This window comes from Larus michahellis, chromosome 4, assembly GCF_964199755.1.
Source record: "Larus michahellis chromosome 4, bLarMic1.1, whole genome shotgun sequence".
NCBI lineage: Eukaryota > Metazoa > Chordata > Aves > Charadriiformes > Laridae > Larus > Larus michahellis.
The window spans coordinates 51,906,306-51,921,936 of NC_133899.1; the positions used below are offsets into that span (position 1 = coordinate 51,906,306).

The 15,631-nt window shown below is 46.6% G+C and overlaps 1 protein-coding gene across 12 annotated transcripts in view; it reads right to left on the reverse strand.

Annotated features, from left to right (window-relative positions):
* Nucleotides 1–15,631, reverse strand: part of RGS6 (regulator of G protein signaling 6) — a 293,044-nt gene that overhangs the window by 26,481 nt on the left and 250,932 nt on the right. For all 12 annotated transcript variants that reach the window (XM_074584769.1, XM_074584764.1, XM_074584760.1 and 9 more), the window contains one exon: nt 5,120–5,209. In XM_074584769.1, coding sequence (XP_074440870.1) covers nt 5,120–5,209 — 90 coding nt within the window. The remainder of the gene's footprint in view (nt 1–5,119; nt 5,210–15,631) is intronic.

Genomic DNA, 15,631 nt, shown 5'->3' on the forward strand with positions numbered 1-15,631 from the left:
CAGAGTCAGACCTTTCTCAGCCCTGTGGGCAGATCTGGGGCCCTGCGGAGGAAGTGTCTGGCAAGGCTGCGGACCCCGGCGCCCTGCCTGCGGCAGCACCACAGCAGCCTTTGCACAAACGCACACCTTTGCGAGTGCAAAGGGCAAAGGCAGAGAAACACATGTGCATGCCAGGTCAAGCAGTCCTCCTAAGTGCAAAAAAAAAGGCCATCTTTCCCACTAAATACACCAACAGACTCTACCAGCTAATGTGCATTTGGATAAAATATGAAACAACCACCCCCCGCTGCAGATGGAAACCTCTCAGCCCAGGTAGGTGCAGAAAAACAGATCTCACCACTTAGGGGCCATTCACTAATTACTGACTGTCTCCTCAAAAATTTCCTTTTTTTCATGATTAATTATTTACCTAGCCATCCCAGTTTTATGTTCCTTTGTGTAGATTTTGCTGGCACAGAGCAGTATAAGTAGAAAAAAACTTAATGAAAACCAGCTGACACTGATTATTAAAAGTAATTACGAGAAAATTGCTCAGCATCTTTACAACGTTCAAGCCAAGTTCTGCTACTGAATCAAACTGGTCGTGGGTGCCCCAATGGGACCAAGTCAGGGACAGAACCTGTGGTAGGAACCTTCCTGGGCAATACAGAGCAGTCAGGACAGGGGGTCTGGATACAAGCAATGCTTCAAAAGGTGTGTGCTGAAAATGGAGCCTGTCCCTCATGGCATGAAGCTCCTAGCCATTGCCTTGCTGACACTTTTTGCCAGGGTTCTGAAAAGGCATTGGGAAATACATCCAAAAGCTTGGTCTTCTGAACTGCAGGTCTGCAGAAATCTCTCCCTGCCTCCCTCTCTGCACCCCAGGACTCATTTTGTTGGCTATTGAATCCTTTTTTTGGTATGAGAGTTTGGGGTGGGGTTTTTTTTTGAACTTGCTGAAATCCACGTGTTCCAGAGGGAACGGTGTCAGCGAAAATAAAGGATAACCACTTCCCTGACTCTGGCTCAGGAAAAGGTCAGGAGCAGGTCTTGGGCTTCTCAGGCAGTCATGTACATCTGTCGAAAGCGAGAAAGCAAAGGGCATGTACACTGCAACCAAATGCCTGGAACAGTATTTTCCATCTGTTTTGTGTCCATTTGCACAGGGCCACAGAGAACTCACCCCTCTCTGAACCAGCTGCAGAGGAAAACAACGCTCTCAACCAAGCAAATACCAACCTGCTCTTCCCCTGGTACGATGGGGCTCACTCTTGTGGCTTTGCAGCTCGTCTGCACGGCAGCTGTGCCTGCCCTTCCGTAATGCTCCCTGGCCTGCAGGCAGGGATGGATGGCAGGGAGCCATCCCGTGCCAGGCTGCCATGAACACCCGAGCCGAGACAGCTCAGCTGCTGCTTCAGCTGGCAGTCAAGTGCCCGCTAACTCGGAGATGCCCACCACTGTCATCAATTCACCTTTACGGGGAGTAATGGGAAGTGCCTCAAGGTCTTTTCTGTTCCTTTCTCTCCCTTCTCCTCAAAAAATAACTAGCACAGTACGTCTGGCTGCTCCTTCACCGTTAACAAAGCTCCTGTGCACCCCCGCCTCCTTTCCATGGTGCACTAACTAATCCACGCTGCTCCTTCCCCAGGGAATAAAGCCCTGCTCTGCCGCCAAGTCACCCAGCCCAAACTCCTCCTTGCCTCAAGCGAGAAGGTTTGTCATGGCACTGGTTCTGACATGAGGCTCGCTGCTGTCTAAGGACATCCAGCCACCACCTTGGCTGCCGTGAAGGAGGGCTGGGGGGCGTCGTGGTGGTGATTACCTGCTGTCAAGTAGCCTGCAGTAACGTGCGTATCAGCAGAAATAGGAGCAGGTCGATGCTTGACTCTGCTCAGCTCGAGTGGGGTGTGTTGCGCAGATACACAAATAAAATGCGATGAGTCGGTCGGGCATCTCAGAACCATCCAGCCCTTCGCTGCTGAGCCGGCCACTTCCAGCGGACCCGTGATTCCTATCTGCTGCAGGGGGACGGCTGGGCATGGAGGCGCAGAGCTCAAATTGGGCCGGATGTACAGCCGTTCCTCCCGAGAACAGGGCTCTGTCCTTGTCCCTCCTCTCCTCCAGCCTGGCAGGGGAGGAGGACTTCTGCGCGAAGCAGGGAGCTACACCCAGCTTTCCCCCTCTGCAGCACACTGCTTCCAATCACACCCTTGCTGGAGGCCAACCTCATGTTCCCCGCTGAGCACCATGAATCTGCAGGATTGAGGCCAATAATACTGTGGTTATTTGTAATAACGACACTGGGAAGAACGAGGGGGAAAAAAATCTAAAACGGATTAACGAAGTATGCATGCCTGGTCTGTACTCTGCCTATGTCCACTGTCTTGCATCAGTTAGTGGTGTGAACAATATGTTCCTTTTATCCTCCCTGGTGCCCCTCATAATTCTGTCATTGTATCTCAGTCCAGACCCATAACTTCTTCTCCCTCCCTCTCCTCCATTGCTGCACTCCCGGAGCAAGGAGGGGAAGCTCCCACATCTGTGGCTATTGTATGGTGTGGAAGAAAAGTAACTCTTTGAACTTAGAGTATCTTACAAATCTCAAAATGTCAAGCATGTTTCGAGGCACTATTCAAGCCTTGCCACCTCTCCACTGAGCAGGTCACTATTATTTTTCCCATTTGATAGGGAAAAGGATATGGAGCAGGCAAAGTTGAACCTTCTTTTCCCCAAGGTCACACAAGAAAGTAAGTGGGGGAACCAGGGGATGTGCATGGATTTTGTGGCTCCCAGTCCTGTGTTTTAGCCACACAGCCAACCTTTTCCCTTCTCCTGCCCACTCAGCTTGCCACAACCGAGTGCTGGAGTGCAAAAGATCCCAAATGACATAAACTTACCCACAAAATATTTATGTGTGAATCTCAAAGTCAGAGAGACATTCATTTCCTTTGTGCAAGCAACTCTTTTAGCCCCAGTGTATCATGCTGTGCTTCTGACAGAACTTATTTTCAGTAATAAAAATCAGGCTATGTCATATCGGTGTGGTATACAGGCAACGTTAGACAATGTCTTTAGGGCAAGACATGCTTATGCCCCAGAGAGATGTACTCATCAAGTCTTAAAAAACTGCAGTGAATTTCTACTCAAAGCAGTGAACCCAGCCCTTTGTATGCAGGCTGTAAACCAAATCCTCCATCCACACAGGCTCTGATATGCCACTGGGTTTCTCTTTTCCTTCCCTCTGCTTTCTAGCTATTTAGAGGAATTTTAAAGGGATGCCTCCTCAAAGCTGCACTAGAGGTACTGAAGATCTTACCATGTAGCTCAACGTACAGAAACTTCATGTTCTTTCTGTCAGCATCTCTGTACCTACACTGCTTCAGAAATGTTCACTGGCCCAACACAATGCAATGAGACTGCAAAGAGCTTTACAGATTCTGGAGTAACATCAACTCCCCTCCCGCATCCATGTGAAGCTGGTGAGCAACCCACCTGCACAGACCTACTCCTGCTTTTCTGTGCACCTCGCTATGTTTACTAGTGCACCCACGGCTCTTTCTAAAAGAAACCTGATTCTTACTTTCACGGCTGTGTTAACATGACACCAAAACCTGCTCCTCCGGCAGTTTGTGGGGGGACGAGGATGTCACGCTGACACATCCAGGGCTTGATCTGACAGCGAACAAGGATTGCAAAAAAACCCAACCCACCTCCGGTTTGAATGGGCTCAGCTGGGAGGAGAAAACTCTCCTGCTTTGCAGCACATGAACCCTCACGTGTTCAAAAGAGACTTGGGGGTGGGACACACCCCGTTAGCTGATAGGGGTAGGAAGATGGCAAAGGTTTTTTATGCTTTATACCATCAGAAGACTTTGCCTTGCACCTCCTTCTTTCCCCACAGCCTCTGAACTCTAAGTCAGGTCTAACCTTTTCAAATGTAAGCAGCACTGGTTGATGCTGTCTCAAGCCAGACATTTTGAAACACAGGGCTGACTGTTGCCCTCCATTACCTTCCCCTAATCCACCTGCCAGTAGTCCCAGGCACAGGAGACATAGGGGTTTGTCTTCTTTTGTCACCATATGCATGCTTTTAGGGCACACAATGACAATCAGGACAAAAATACCACTGGGATTTCATTGTATTGTGCCGATGCAATGTAATTTGGCAGCACACAGAGAATGCAGCAGAAAAACAGCAGGGAAGATGGTGATGGGAAACCACACGCTCAGGCTGCAGGAGTCAGGAGTCAGTTTATGTACGATCCTGGAAGCCAAACGCAAGTGGGACATGTACACGTGTCCACGCATGCACATCCACACAGTCTGACACACAAACTTATGGGAATAAGTCAGGAGGTGCAGGAAGCATTTGAACACAACCATAAAGGCAGAGATCAGTAGCTTACCTCTCAGCCCCTTCAGAAAGAAGGGACACTTGAACAGGAGCTGCCGTAACTCTACGTAACCACTCCTTTGCTACTCTGAGCTGGGGGGTCCTGGCAGAAACACAGAGCTGGCAGAGCACATGCAGATACCAAAAAGGCTAAAAAGAGCTCAAACCCAGTTCTCCTGTGAGAAAATGTGTCTGGTATTCTTGATAACTGCATAGGTTGCAATTATTTCTCATCTCCAAGGAAAAGGAACAATCTCTGGGGAGCCAAAAGCAAGGGAAAGGGAGAAAAGGAGCATGGGAATCACTGCAGGGAGGTCTATAGGTAAGGCATCCAAAGGGAAGAGCACATGGTGAGGCTAGGGAGGTGAACACCAGAATGGGAGAATTTTGCACCAGTAATGAACAGACTGATGGGATTTGCTTCTCATATCACACACCATCTTTGTTATGAGGAAGAGGCAATTTTAATTGCCCGCACTGAGTTTGGGAGACAGCTGTGCGAGACAAAAACTTTTCCATACTATTTTTACCTTGGGCCACCATGTTTCCCCAAAACACACGCTGAGGCTGTGCATATGGATGCCGTACCCTGTGCCCCAGTGAAGAAAACAAAAGTGCTCATTCCTTTCTTAAAAAAAGGAAAAAAAGAAAAAAGGAAACAATATTTTCATTTTCACACTAGCAGCAAGCAGCAGGCGAGAATCAAGAGGTGCTAAGAGATGCAAGCACGTCCTTTCCAACAGATACCTTCTTCTTCGCCAGCAATAAGTCCTGGTAAGCATTCGAACGGAGGAAGCGCGCATAGCTGTCACTCTTCATCAGCTTGTAAATGTGCTCCTGTGGGACGGGAGGAAATGAGAGACAGAGAATTGTTATCAAACCTCATTTAGACATCACAGGGATTTAAAACACAGCGAATTAGAAGGAAGAGAGACTGATCAAAGTTCAAATTAAGTCTGCTATTATTGATTATCTGTGTTGTGGCTGTGTACATGAGGGCCATCCCGGGGCAGGACCCTGCTGTGCCTGGGGCTGTATGAACACAGAACAAAGAGATGGCCCTCACCCCAAAGGCTGGCACACATTATTCAGTAATCAGAGTTATTCTGCAAAGACTGCAACTCTCTGAAGTCCCCAGATTATAAGCAGTTGTCTAGCCAGGCTGAAACTACTGGGATGTCTCATGAAGGAAGAAATAAACACCAGAAATTGTCCCATAGATTAGGCTTCATTTTAACACTCATAGATACTTGAACTACCACCCAGCACTTCCCTCCTCTTCATGGAGGGGAACTGATACTTGGGCACATTTCATCTTCACTTAAGACACACACTTAAAGCAAGCCAACCTGTTAACGTCCTGAAAAAGCCTGTATCTCTGGTGACTATGCAGGGAGGTTTTACGACTAGCTCAGATGTGGATGGCTACATCATACATATAAAGCTATGTCAGGTGAGTTCCTACCACAGGGTCTTTTTTCTCCTAGCAAGTCAAACTACTGTTACCAGTTTGCTCTGAGAGCACTTACTATATGCATCTTCAAACGTACAAAGTCGTGTTTCATTGCAGCAGAACTTCATGCCTAACCTTTTCTGATTTCCTTGCTTAGTTTTACTTTCCTGCTGAGAATCCCTTAACACAGTCAGCTCTTCTTCTCCTAATTATCCCTGGATTTGTAATAGATATTATCCCAAACACCAAGAAAATCAAATCAAAATACTCTTACCAAATAAAGACTGAGAACACATTAAAGGAACTCAAGAGAAAAACAGGCACCCTGGACATTTCTCTTAGACTTTGCCCAAGGAAACGCTTTTATAAAGTTAATGAGCAATTTTATCTATACTGATTTATACAATGTGAAATATTCTCTCCTGCCCTAAAGCCATTGTACATGAAACTTTAGAAGAGCCAAACCAGACTGAAGGCGCATAGCTTATTTCACAGTGTTAACAAGCCAAGCAGAATTCCCTTATCTTCACCATCATGGGTAATTAGTGATGACCTGTCTATACATAGAAGAACTGCTTAATTCAGCTTTCTTGCGCTATTCAGTGTAGTCCTAAGAGGGGCATAACTGCCACCGGTTTTCCTACGACACAGCATAAACGTATCCTTTGAGCTACAACCTGGTGTGGAACGATTTTTACAGGTTAATTTCCATACTTGCTTTTAGACCTGACAAATCCTCATTTGTGTGGCACTATCTAGCTGAAGGATAGCAGAAGATTTTGCAAAGAAATGCTCGTATAAAGCCATTTAGCAACCGTCAAGCTTTCTTGCTGCAGAAAAACACAAGGGAGGGCACAGTTTCATACTTCTCACCTACAGCACTGTCATGAGATTTCACATCCAGCTGTGGGACATTTGTTCTATTTATTCAGGACAGAATGAGCCAAGTATGCACTGAGACAAGAAGAGGGAAAATAACGCATGTCATGGATATGGCCATCGAAAGGTTTCTATTTCTCTGGTGTGAATAAGGATTTACAACACCGGCTGTCTCTCAAATACTTCAACTAGAAGAAACTTGGGATTCAGGTGATTTAAACCCAATCATATTGCAACCAGTTCACTTGTACTGTTACCTCTTAAGGTCTCTCAAGGAGACTCCGTGTACTCCTCATGAGTTCTTCATAATTACGTGGGGAAAAAAAACCACCTAACTGTATACCTAAAAGTCTTGTTCCTTCCTTCTCCAGGACCATGAGGAGACCAATGAATAAGCGGGGCAGCCACCTTGTAGCCCATCAATAGTAAAGGGCCTGAGGGGTCCCCAGAGCCTCCCTCCTCTTAGTGGTGCTCTCTCGCAGCACCCAGTACATGCAGGGTGCTGGTGGGAAGGGGTGTGGAGGTGGCCAGGAAGGTGCTGTGGGGCTGAGGTAAGGCAGTGCATGACAGGGGTATATCGATTAACATTTTGGTAGACAGGTGACTAAATTTTTTTACTACCTTTCGACTGCAAATGGTTTCTTTACCTGTGGTCAGATAACTGGGTCTGCTCTGAAAGGCAATAATAATGTGTTTGGAAAATAACACTCAGTTTTCATTGCCACGCAGACAGATCACATTAGCTGTTTGCAGGCTAAGGAGAACACAGCAGAGCAGAGCCTCGCTGGCCATACAACTCGCTGGCACGCCAGCAACAACTATCATTCTTGCTCATGTCAAGACGACTTCATGTATTTGACCTTAAAACAGTATAAACTCAGTATCTGGCTGTGGGAAGGGGGAAAAACTACTTCGATCCTGAGATGTAATAAACAAACCACAAGCCAACTTCTTAACTGAAGCCCTTCCCTGAAAAAAAGGACTATTGCATACCCACAGCCCAACTGCCACCGCAGTTAGCTAATTGGTATGAAGCATTTTCTCTGCTTTTCACATCTTGGAATCACTAAACAGCAACACCGCTACCTTTCAGCTGTTCGCCAAAGGTACAATCAAAGAGGGAATAACTATTCCTAGGCCTTGAATGCTAATGAAGAAAGAAGGCTGGGCACAGGGGAAGGGAGGGACACGCATAGCTTCAGAAGCAAGCTTTACTGCTTAACTGCAAGACTTGAGAGGGCTTGCTTTCAAGAAGCTCTGGACTGGAGGCACACGATCATTTATTTTACAGCACTGCGTTTCTGAAGCACCTACTGAACGTCTGAGCCAGTTGCTCAGGTCAGCAAAGACTGCCTTCCAATTTGCAACAGCACAGGACAGCTTACGTTGCTGCAGCCAAAATCCCCACTGAGACTGCACCATGAAGGTTCCTGCTAAAATTGTGGCTGCAGTGTGCATTCAGCCCAGTTACACAACAAACCTAGCTGCAGGACAGGAAATGCCAGCGGCTGGGACATTTGTTTTGATCTTCAGCCTACTCTGTTCTTTGCCACCGAGCTATTTTCTGCTACACTTTCTGAAATCTGCAACTTTCTAGGCAGAATTTACAGCTAATGTTTAGCAGCTCCTCATTTCTTAAACACACTGAAAGCTACTGGAGGTCTAGCAACTGAGCATATTCTTCTGAGGAAGCCCAAGCAACGAGCCTATCGACAGAGATGTCTGCACAGATTTAGCTGCTCTGTGAAACTTGGGCGAATTGGCTTGTCCCCTTCTATCGTGGATTTTTAACTCACTTTGGATAATTGCAACCCACTAGTCTCTCACTTCTTATTTTACTGAGCAGCTGCTTTTGTTCCTCCTCTTTATCACATGGTGGAGAGGGAGCATAACCTCACCAAAAAGTGAAATCTCCAACTGCAGCCAGCATTTCTAGTGATGCACTTCATACACATGCACGCTCCCTGACGTACCTGACACTGCTGGCAAGAAATCTGAGCCTTCCCATCCTTATGCTGAGAGAACTCTGCATTTTGTAAAGTTGTTTATTATAGGGTAACGAGCTCATTATTACTGTCTCCGTGAATACACAAAGCAAATCCACTACTTCTGTAATTCTTAACTAAGAGGCTACAGCTCTGGACATTACAGTCCCCTGCGCTGCGAGCAGTCTGGCCAAAATTATCACTGCAACGTTTGTTTGCAAGTGCCATGGGAAGCTCCTGTGCCACATCTGCACAACAGCAGGAGCAACATCTCACGTAGGCAGTGTAGCATCTCCCAGCCATCGCTGGGTACCACTTCCCAGGTAGGGCTCAGACTCCCAGCTCCCTGCTCTAGACTTAAACCAGCAATCCTTCAGGGAGACACGTTGCAAAAACAAAAATTCAAAACAATCCTCTAACAAAAATTGCCCAACTGATCTATTAAACCATTAAACAAGGTAGCACCCTGCTTTTAAAAACAGGCAGAAAGCGGGAAAAAAAAGCCTTTCAAGATTTGGCTAGGAGCTGACAGGCATCATGCGTCCCACTGGCCTCCCCTGCAGCCTTGCCAGCTATTTCTGAGCACCACGCCGCTGTCTCAGGCCACTGCGGTGGCAGCTGTGAGAGGAGACAGGGACTGACTTGACATGTGCGAGCAAGCCCTGGCGAGCTGGCTTTTTGAGCTGACCGGTGACTTAGTCCCCCACAGAGCGTGCCGTTGATGAGTGCTGGCTGCAGCAATGCTCCCCTGTGAGGATGGATGCGCATTTGGAAATGTCAGTCTAACATGGAAGGTGACACAATAACCTGTTTTTGTAATTACGGTGGATTTCGTCTCCAGGAAGCAAACAATTCCCTTACAAGACTCCTGCAAGGAGAGCAGGTTTACTATCAAACATCCCCAGAACTGTTGCTCCCCAGATCCTGAACCAAGGCAAGAGAGGCAATGGGGTCTTTTTGAGAAAAATGGAGACCCCATTTCATGTTTTGGGCACCTGAATCACATCTCCTCCCACATCTATCCCCTGGAAAGAACTACGCAGTGGGCCTGAGGGCTATACAGCTCCACTGGGAATCTTCTCTGTACCTAGGCTTGTATCATGATGGTTACACTTCAGACAGCGTAGCCATTCCACTTGCCATTGCGACTGCATGATATAAAGGAGAACAAACACTAAATTTTAAAAGGGGAAATGTTGTCACTTCTGTGAATTAGAAAATGAAGGAACCAGACAGGTAAATCACAAAAAAAATTCTTTTCTACAGTTACACGAAATCAAGAGGAAATCCCGCCCCAGCTACAGCTGACAGCTTAAGTGCAGGGAACCCTGATAAGATTCAGCATCTCTCTGCTGTTTTCCTTCCACAAGCTCTATCTTTGGAAGGAGATGAAGGACAAGCTCTGCAAATTTTCTTGACAAGAGGGGAAAGGGGGAGGAAAAAAAAAAAAGTAAGTTTGCAATCCAGACGGGAACGTGGGAGGTGGCTGAGATAGCAGAATCTGTCTCAAAGCTGCACCTGCTTCATATCAATGTGCTGCAATGTGATCTCAGGTCTCTCTCCCCCTTTTCAGTCAAAGCACAGTGACCCTGAGGAGGGCATGGGTGGCAGCCAAGAAGGACCTTGGGAACACCTGAGAAATATGTAGGAAAAAAACCTGAATAATAAAAAAAATAATAACACCACCTGACTTGCGCAAAGCACCTGGCAGACCTCAGGAATTGTGTTCTCTGTTAAGAACATTTCTTTTTAGCAGAAAATCTTGCTTCTTTCCTCTGAAAGGTGTGTATGAGACAAGAGCAGTGCTGGTGGTTAAACACCTATTTCTAATCCCACCTGTACCTTACCCACCGTGACATTCTGTGACACACTGGAGACTTTTTGGGGGTTGTAAAGGCCAAGCACAATGTTCTCATGACCTTTGAACACCATCTGGATTCCAGAAAGCCCTGAAATTTTAACTTGCGGATACAAAGTTTTCCCTTTCTGTGCCTAAACACAGCCTAAGCTTCAGATGATGAGGGGGAGTAGGGGGAAATTGCAAACTCTTTGCTTGTTTCAAGCACAGGTTTCCCATTTAGCACACTTTTAGCCCATTACAGGGGGAGTTACACTAAGGCTGTTAAGATTCACTTGAGCCTCAAGAGCCCACTTTGCCCTTCATAAACTGGCAGAAACCTCCTCACTCTAGCTATCCCACTCACGTCTTTTAGATTGTTTTGGAGCCTCCCTTCACCCTGTCACCAAGACCTAGCATTAAACTAGTGAGAGATGACTCGGAGACCCCTTTGTATTGCAAGCATGTGAACACCAGCAACCACCCCTCTGGCCAACTGCAAGGGAGATTTGCAGAATGTCAGACAAATCCATTAGAAGAAAAGCCCACAAGCAACGTTAAGCAGCAGATTAAATAACTAAATAAATAACAGCAAACTGCAATGAATGTTAATGTTTGTTCTACCTGTACACCGGGCACTGGGGAGGAATCTACTGCAGATTCGCCCATGAGAGAGCAGAGCCTCAGTGAATGCTTTGTGGCCTCTGCTGGAAGGATGATAACAGATGCCAGCTGAGGACCTGCCGGGGGTTTGCTTTCCAAAAAGCTGTCTCCATAGCACAAAGAGGACATGGGAAGGAGAAAGCCAGGAGATGCTTTTCTGAGCACACGGTGTGTGATCGCTGCACCTTCCAATTAGACTTGGCAGCAGCCTAGTGCCTTTCTGTCGGCACCTCTGCTCTGCACAGACATCCATGGCAGAGGGGCTACTGGATCTGATTCACTCTGCTGTGCTCTTCCCAGATCACCCTCAGGAAACCTGCCTCACCGGCAGGACCCCCTACCACACCACCACCACGATATTCCAAAAACCCAAGGAAAGGAAAGGAGACCTGCTCCTCTTTAGCAGTTACTGGTGCCACTACTGAATGCAACAGTTTTTAAGAGCAATTACGATCAATTGCCATTCAGTCTGCCAGTGCTCAAACGCACTTTAGAGAAAGCAGGAAAAAATGCAGCATCAGCTCTGGAAATTGAAGTAGTTGGTAACAGGCACAGTTGAGACGAAGCAAGCAGCGAAGACGCTGCAGAAGAAAAGACCTTCACACTTACCCTGACTGAACCTGATGGGAAAACACCAGTGAGGGGGGAGGAGGCAGGGAAACACGGGGATTTTATTCCGATTCCCCTTAATGTCTCCAAATCCCCACTAAGAACGCCTCTGGCTCTGCTTATTCTGGTCCCTGCATTTAGGATTTTACTCTTCTCAGAAATGCTGTACCGCCTGTTTGGAGCTGTTTGCATGTACTGAGCAGGGAGGGCCGCCTCCCGAAGCCCGGCTGGTTCCTGGCAGTACTGCCATCTAGCAGGGCCAGGGGTAAACGGGTGCTCTGGCTGCTCCAGCAGCGCTAGGCTTTCCTTGATTTATAGTTTAGCTAAAGAGATATTTCAGGTTGGTAAATGGCACATAAGGGTCTTGGCCTGAGTGTGAATTGCTCTGGAAAGTCTGAGCAATATCTTTTTGGCCACTCTCAAGTTATTTAAGCGACACAATAATTTACACCCACAGTTTTAGACGGTGCATTTTCTTCACGCTCAACCACGTTGGTTTTGTTACTAAGGAAAAAAAAATAAAAAAGATGAATAATTATACCGTAATATAGACTAACTAAAAAGCATAAAACCTCTTTTCAGGCCACAAATGAAATTACACTGGGCTGAAGGCACAGGAACATAAGAAAGAGCTTTAGCAGGAGGGATAACTGTAAGCAATGAGAGCTCACTTTGAGTAATACACAGAAATCCTTTGTTTAGCCCTGTAGATACACGGTTGGAAACACAATGTAAATCTTTTGGGGGAAAGTGCAGTGATAAAAGTAACACATAAATTTAGCTTTGGCTCCTCTGTAAATGGATGAGAACTGGTTTGCTTCATACCTTCAAACATACAAATGGGAAGGCAGAGCTGCCGGGGGGTCGGTGGCAGACGCAGTGCGGAGGACTACAGAGGTGAAGGGTTGTCGAGCGCTGCGCAGTTAAGGGGTCAGCCTGGTACTGCAGGAGGATTTAGTCCTAAATATAGCAAGGGCTATCCTGGGAGACAAGAGCGGGCTGACGGGAGTCTAACGCCATATGAGCAGCTTTAGATTTTGAGAACAATGATCATGGCTAAGAGGCTGATTCTCGCAATATGGGCCAAATCCTGGCTGCTGGCAAAAAGCCCAAGTCAACAGGTTTTGCTTGGTAGGAGGGGACAACCTGGTATAGCATTTGGAAGATTGGCATCTCTTTTCCAAGCAATACAATATCTAGGAGTTGCAACAACATAGATGGGTTTTTGCATTCCTATACGTGCTGTGGTACAGCCACGAGATGAAACTACTCAAGCTTTTGGCCAACACTCTGACATTTGCAAGGCTGCCTGCAGCTTCCTCTCTCTGTTTTCTCTGGCAAAAATCCTGCCAAGACGCCGAGTTATGCCATGGAGAGGAACACACAGAATCCCTCACATAGGAGAAATGAAATTCTGTTGCACTGGGGCAGTCTGTGTCCCACAGGAGACGGTGACAGAGCAGGACGCAGCCCTACAGGAACAAGGAGCTTACAGCTTCTGAGTAAAGGTGGCTGTGCGGAGGTAAGCATCACCAGCCCTGCCTGGATGCCTACCTAGAAAATATATGCTACATTAACAGCCTTTCACGTCTCATCAATATTTTATCTGTAGAATATCTACTGCTAGATCACCTTTAAGTGATCGAGCTCAAGCTCTTGGAGTCCATGCTACAAATGCAGACCAAAATATTGCATCTGTTTGCAAACGAACATCATCCAGACAGCACAGGACATTCACACCTACTGTGGTCTGAGACAGGGAGATGTGAAACGTATTGTTGATAAATCTCCCCAAGGGTTTTTTTTTCTTTAAATTTAGAAGGGTGAACACTTTAAGAGATAACAAACCCTTAAAAAAATTAGAGACTGCAGTGTTCCTGCAGTACGTGGGTTCGGCAGGTGTGGAACTGAGTCATCTACAAGAACATTCGCCCACTGTCCACAAGAAGTGGACTCATTGAATCCCGTGGAGAAGGGGATGCACTTGCAGGCACTTTCACCCCCTGCCTGGGAGAAACAGAATAGCATCAGCTGCTTTCTGACCTTCACACAAAGAGAAAACGCTCTTGCTCTGGATTTGACATGCAGCCATTTCTTGCACACTACTGGCACAAAAGTCCTCTAGTCTGAGTGCTGAATTCAATTTTTAAGCAAGCTAGAGACTTACCCATATAAACCTTTTAAAGGTATTTTTTGGAGCTAGGAAACATCTGGCATATGAGGCACTGTTATTGCTTGTGCACGTGGTACTAGCCAGCTTGGCAGGATCAACCCCCTGAATAACAGGCAGACTATTGTCCTGTGGGAATACGCTGACTGTTCTTGTCACCCCATTCTCGTGATCTTTCCTTTGGAGAGATCTGCTGTCTTCTGTCACTGTATGTGCAAGGAGAGAGAGAGCTCACTCATAACTTTTTCCTAGCCCTTTTCCTACCCATGTGTAACAGAGGGGTGTTACCTTGGACAGTCGTTTGATCTCCGACGCCTTCTGAGACAGAAAGGCAACAGCAAAACGAAGGCTGGATGTTAGCTGTTTTTCATATAACATGACTGCTAAACCACGAATGAAAATGAAAGGCAAAGGATAAAAGAAGTTCTTTCTAATGTGTGATGTGTATGTACACAAAGAAAAAAATCTCGTGAAAGCAGTAAGACTGAATATCTGCTCCAGTGTAGACCTCTGCTTCAAGCCCTTTATTTCCTGCTTTGTGCAGCATCAGGCACACCAGCATAAGCCTCCACCATCGCTTTCCTATTTTTGCTCCAGCCACCTAGAGTGCTCCTCTGGGTATATTCATGGGGATCTTGGTTTTAGATCCTGTTTGGTTGTAGGTTGCTTTGTGAAATCTACAAGGGAAAGAACTTGCATTTTTGGTTTTGTGTGTCACAACTACACAGCAAGAGTGAGGTTTCAGATAACAGCTGTTTCTACAGTCATTGTAACCTACATAGAGGGAAGGCAATAGGAGTGCAGTGTGAGGAAAGATTTTCTCCTCCACTCCCATAGAATCAGAGCCAAAGGAGAAGAAGAGAATAAAGGCCAAGTCCTTGTGCAGTTCCTAAACTCCACAGGAAGGTCCAGGCTGTCAAAAACCTCAGAAGCCTCAAAGGAGGCTTGGGCACCATCCATGTGCATTATATAGAGATGCAGTGCTGCAGAGCTTTCAATTCCCCACAGCCCAACTGCCAGGTCTCTGTGCAACGCTGGCTCAGGTGGACTTGAGCCCCGCTTCGAGGCAGAGCACCATGCCCCTTGCTGACTGCCCACACTGCCAACCAGAGCTGCTTTGCTGTTACCTCAGTTCTCCATCCTTAGTCACCAGCCTTTACAGACATGCATGTAACTGGGGTGACTGTGTGAAACTTCAAGAAAACAGGAATAATGTTTCTTCAAGTTCTTATGTGAAAAGTGATACAGACGCACAATGAATCATTATTTTCACCTTTTCCTTCCACGCTGTGATTTTGCTCAAGACCTACAAAAGGAGTTCGGTGTGCCCGCTGAACAGGAACCAGGCATACACTCCTCTATATGGCTGCTTTCACATCCTGTGCATGCTTGAAAAAACAAAGTCAGTGGAAGAAAGGTCACCTCTCATTTTCTCTTCTTGGTAGAAAATGACATTCCACTTCCAAGAGATCCTTGCTCACACTTAGAGTTTGTTTTTGAATTCAACAGGATCCTGCCAAGTTCTATCAACGCTCCCACCTTGCTGATGGGACCAGAACGCAACCTGAGGACTGAACACTGATGAATCCTGCAAGGGCTCGTATCTCTGTCACAGTCCAGAACAAACTGAACCAACACCTGGGGCAGCTGAGAGCATAAACTG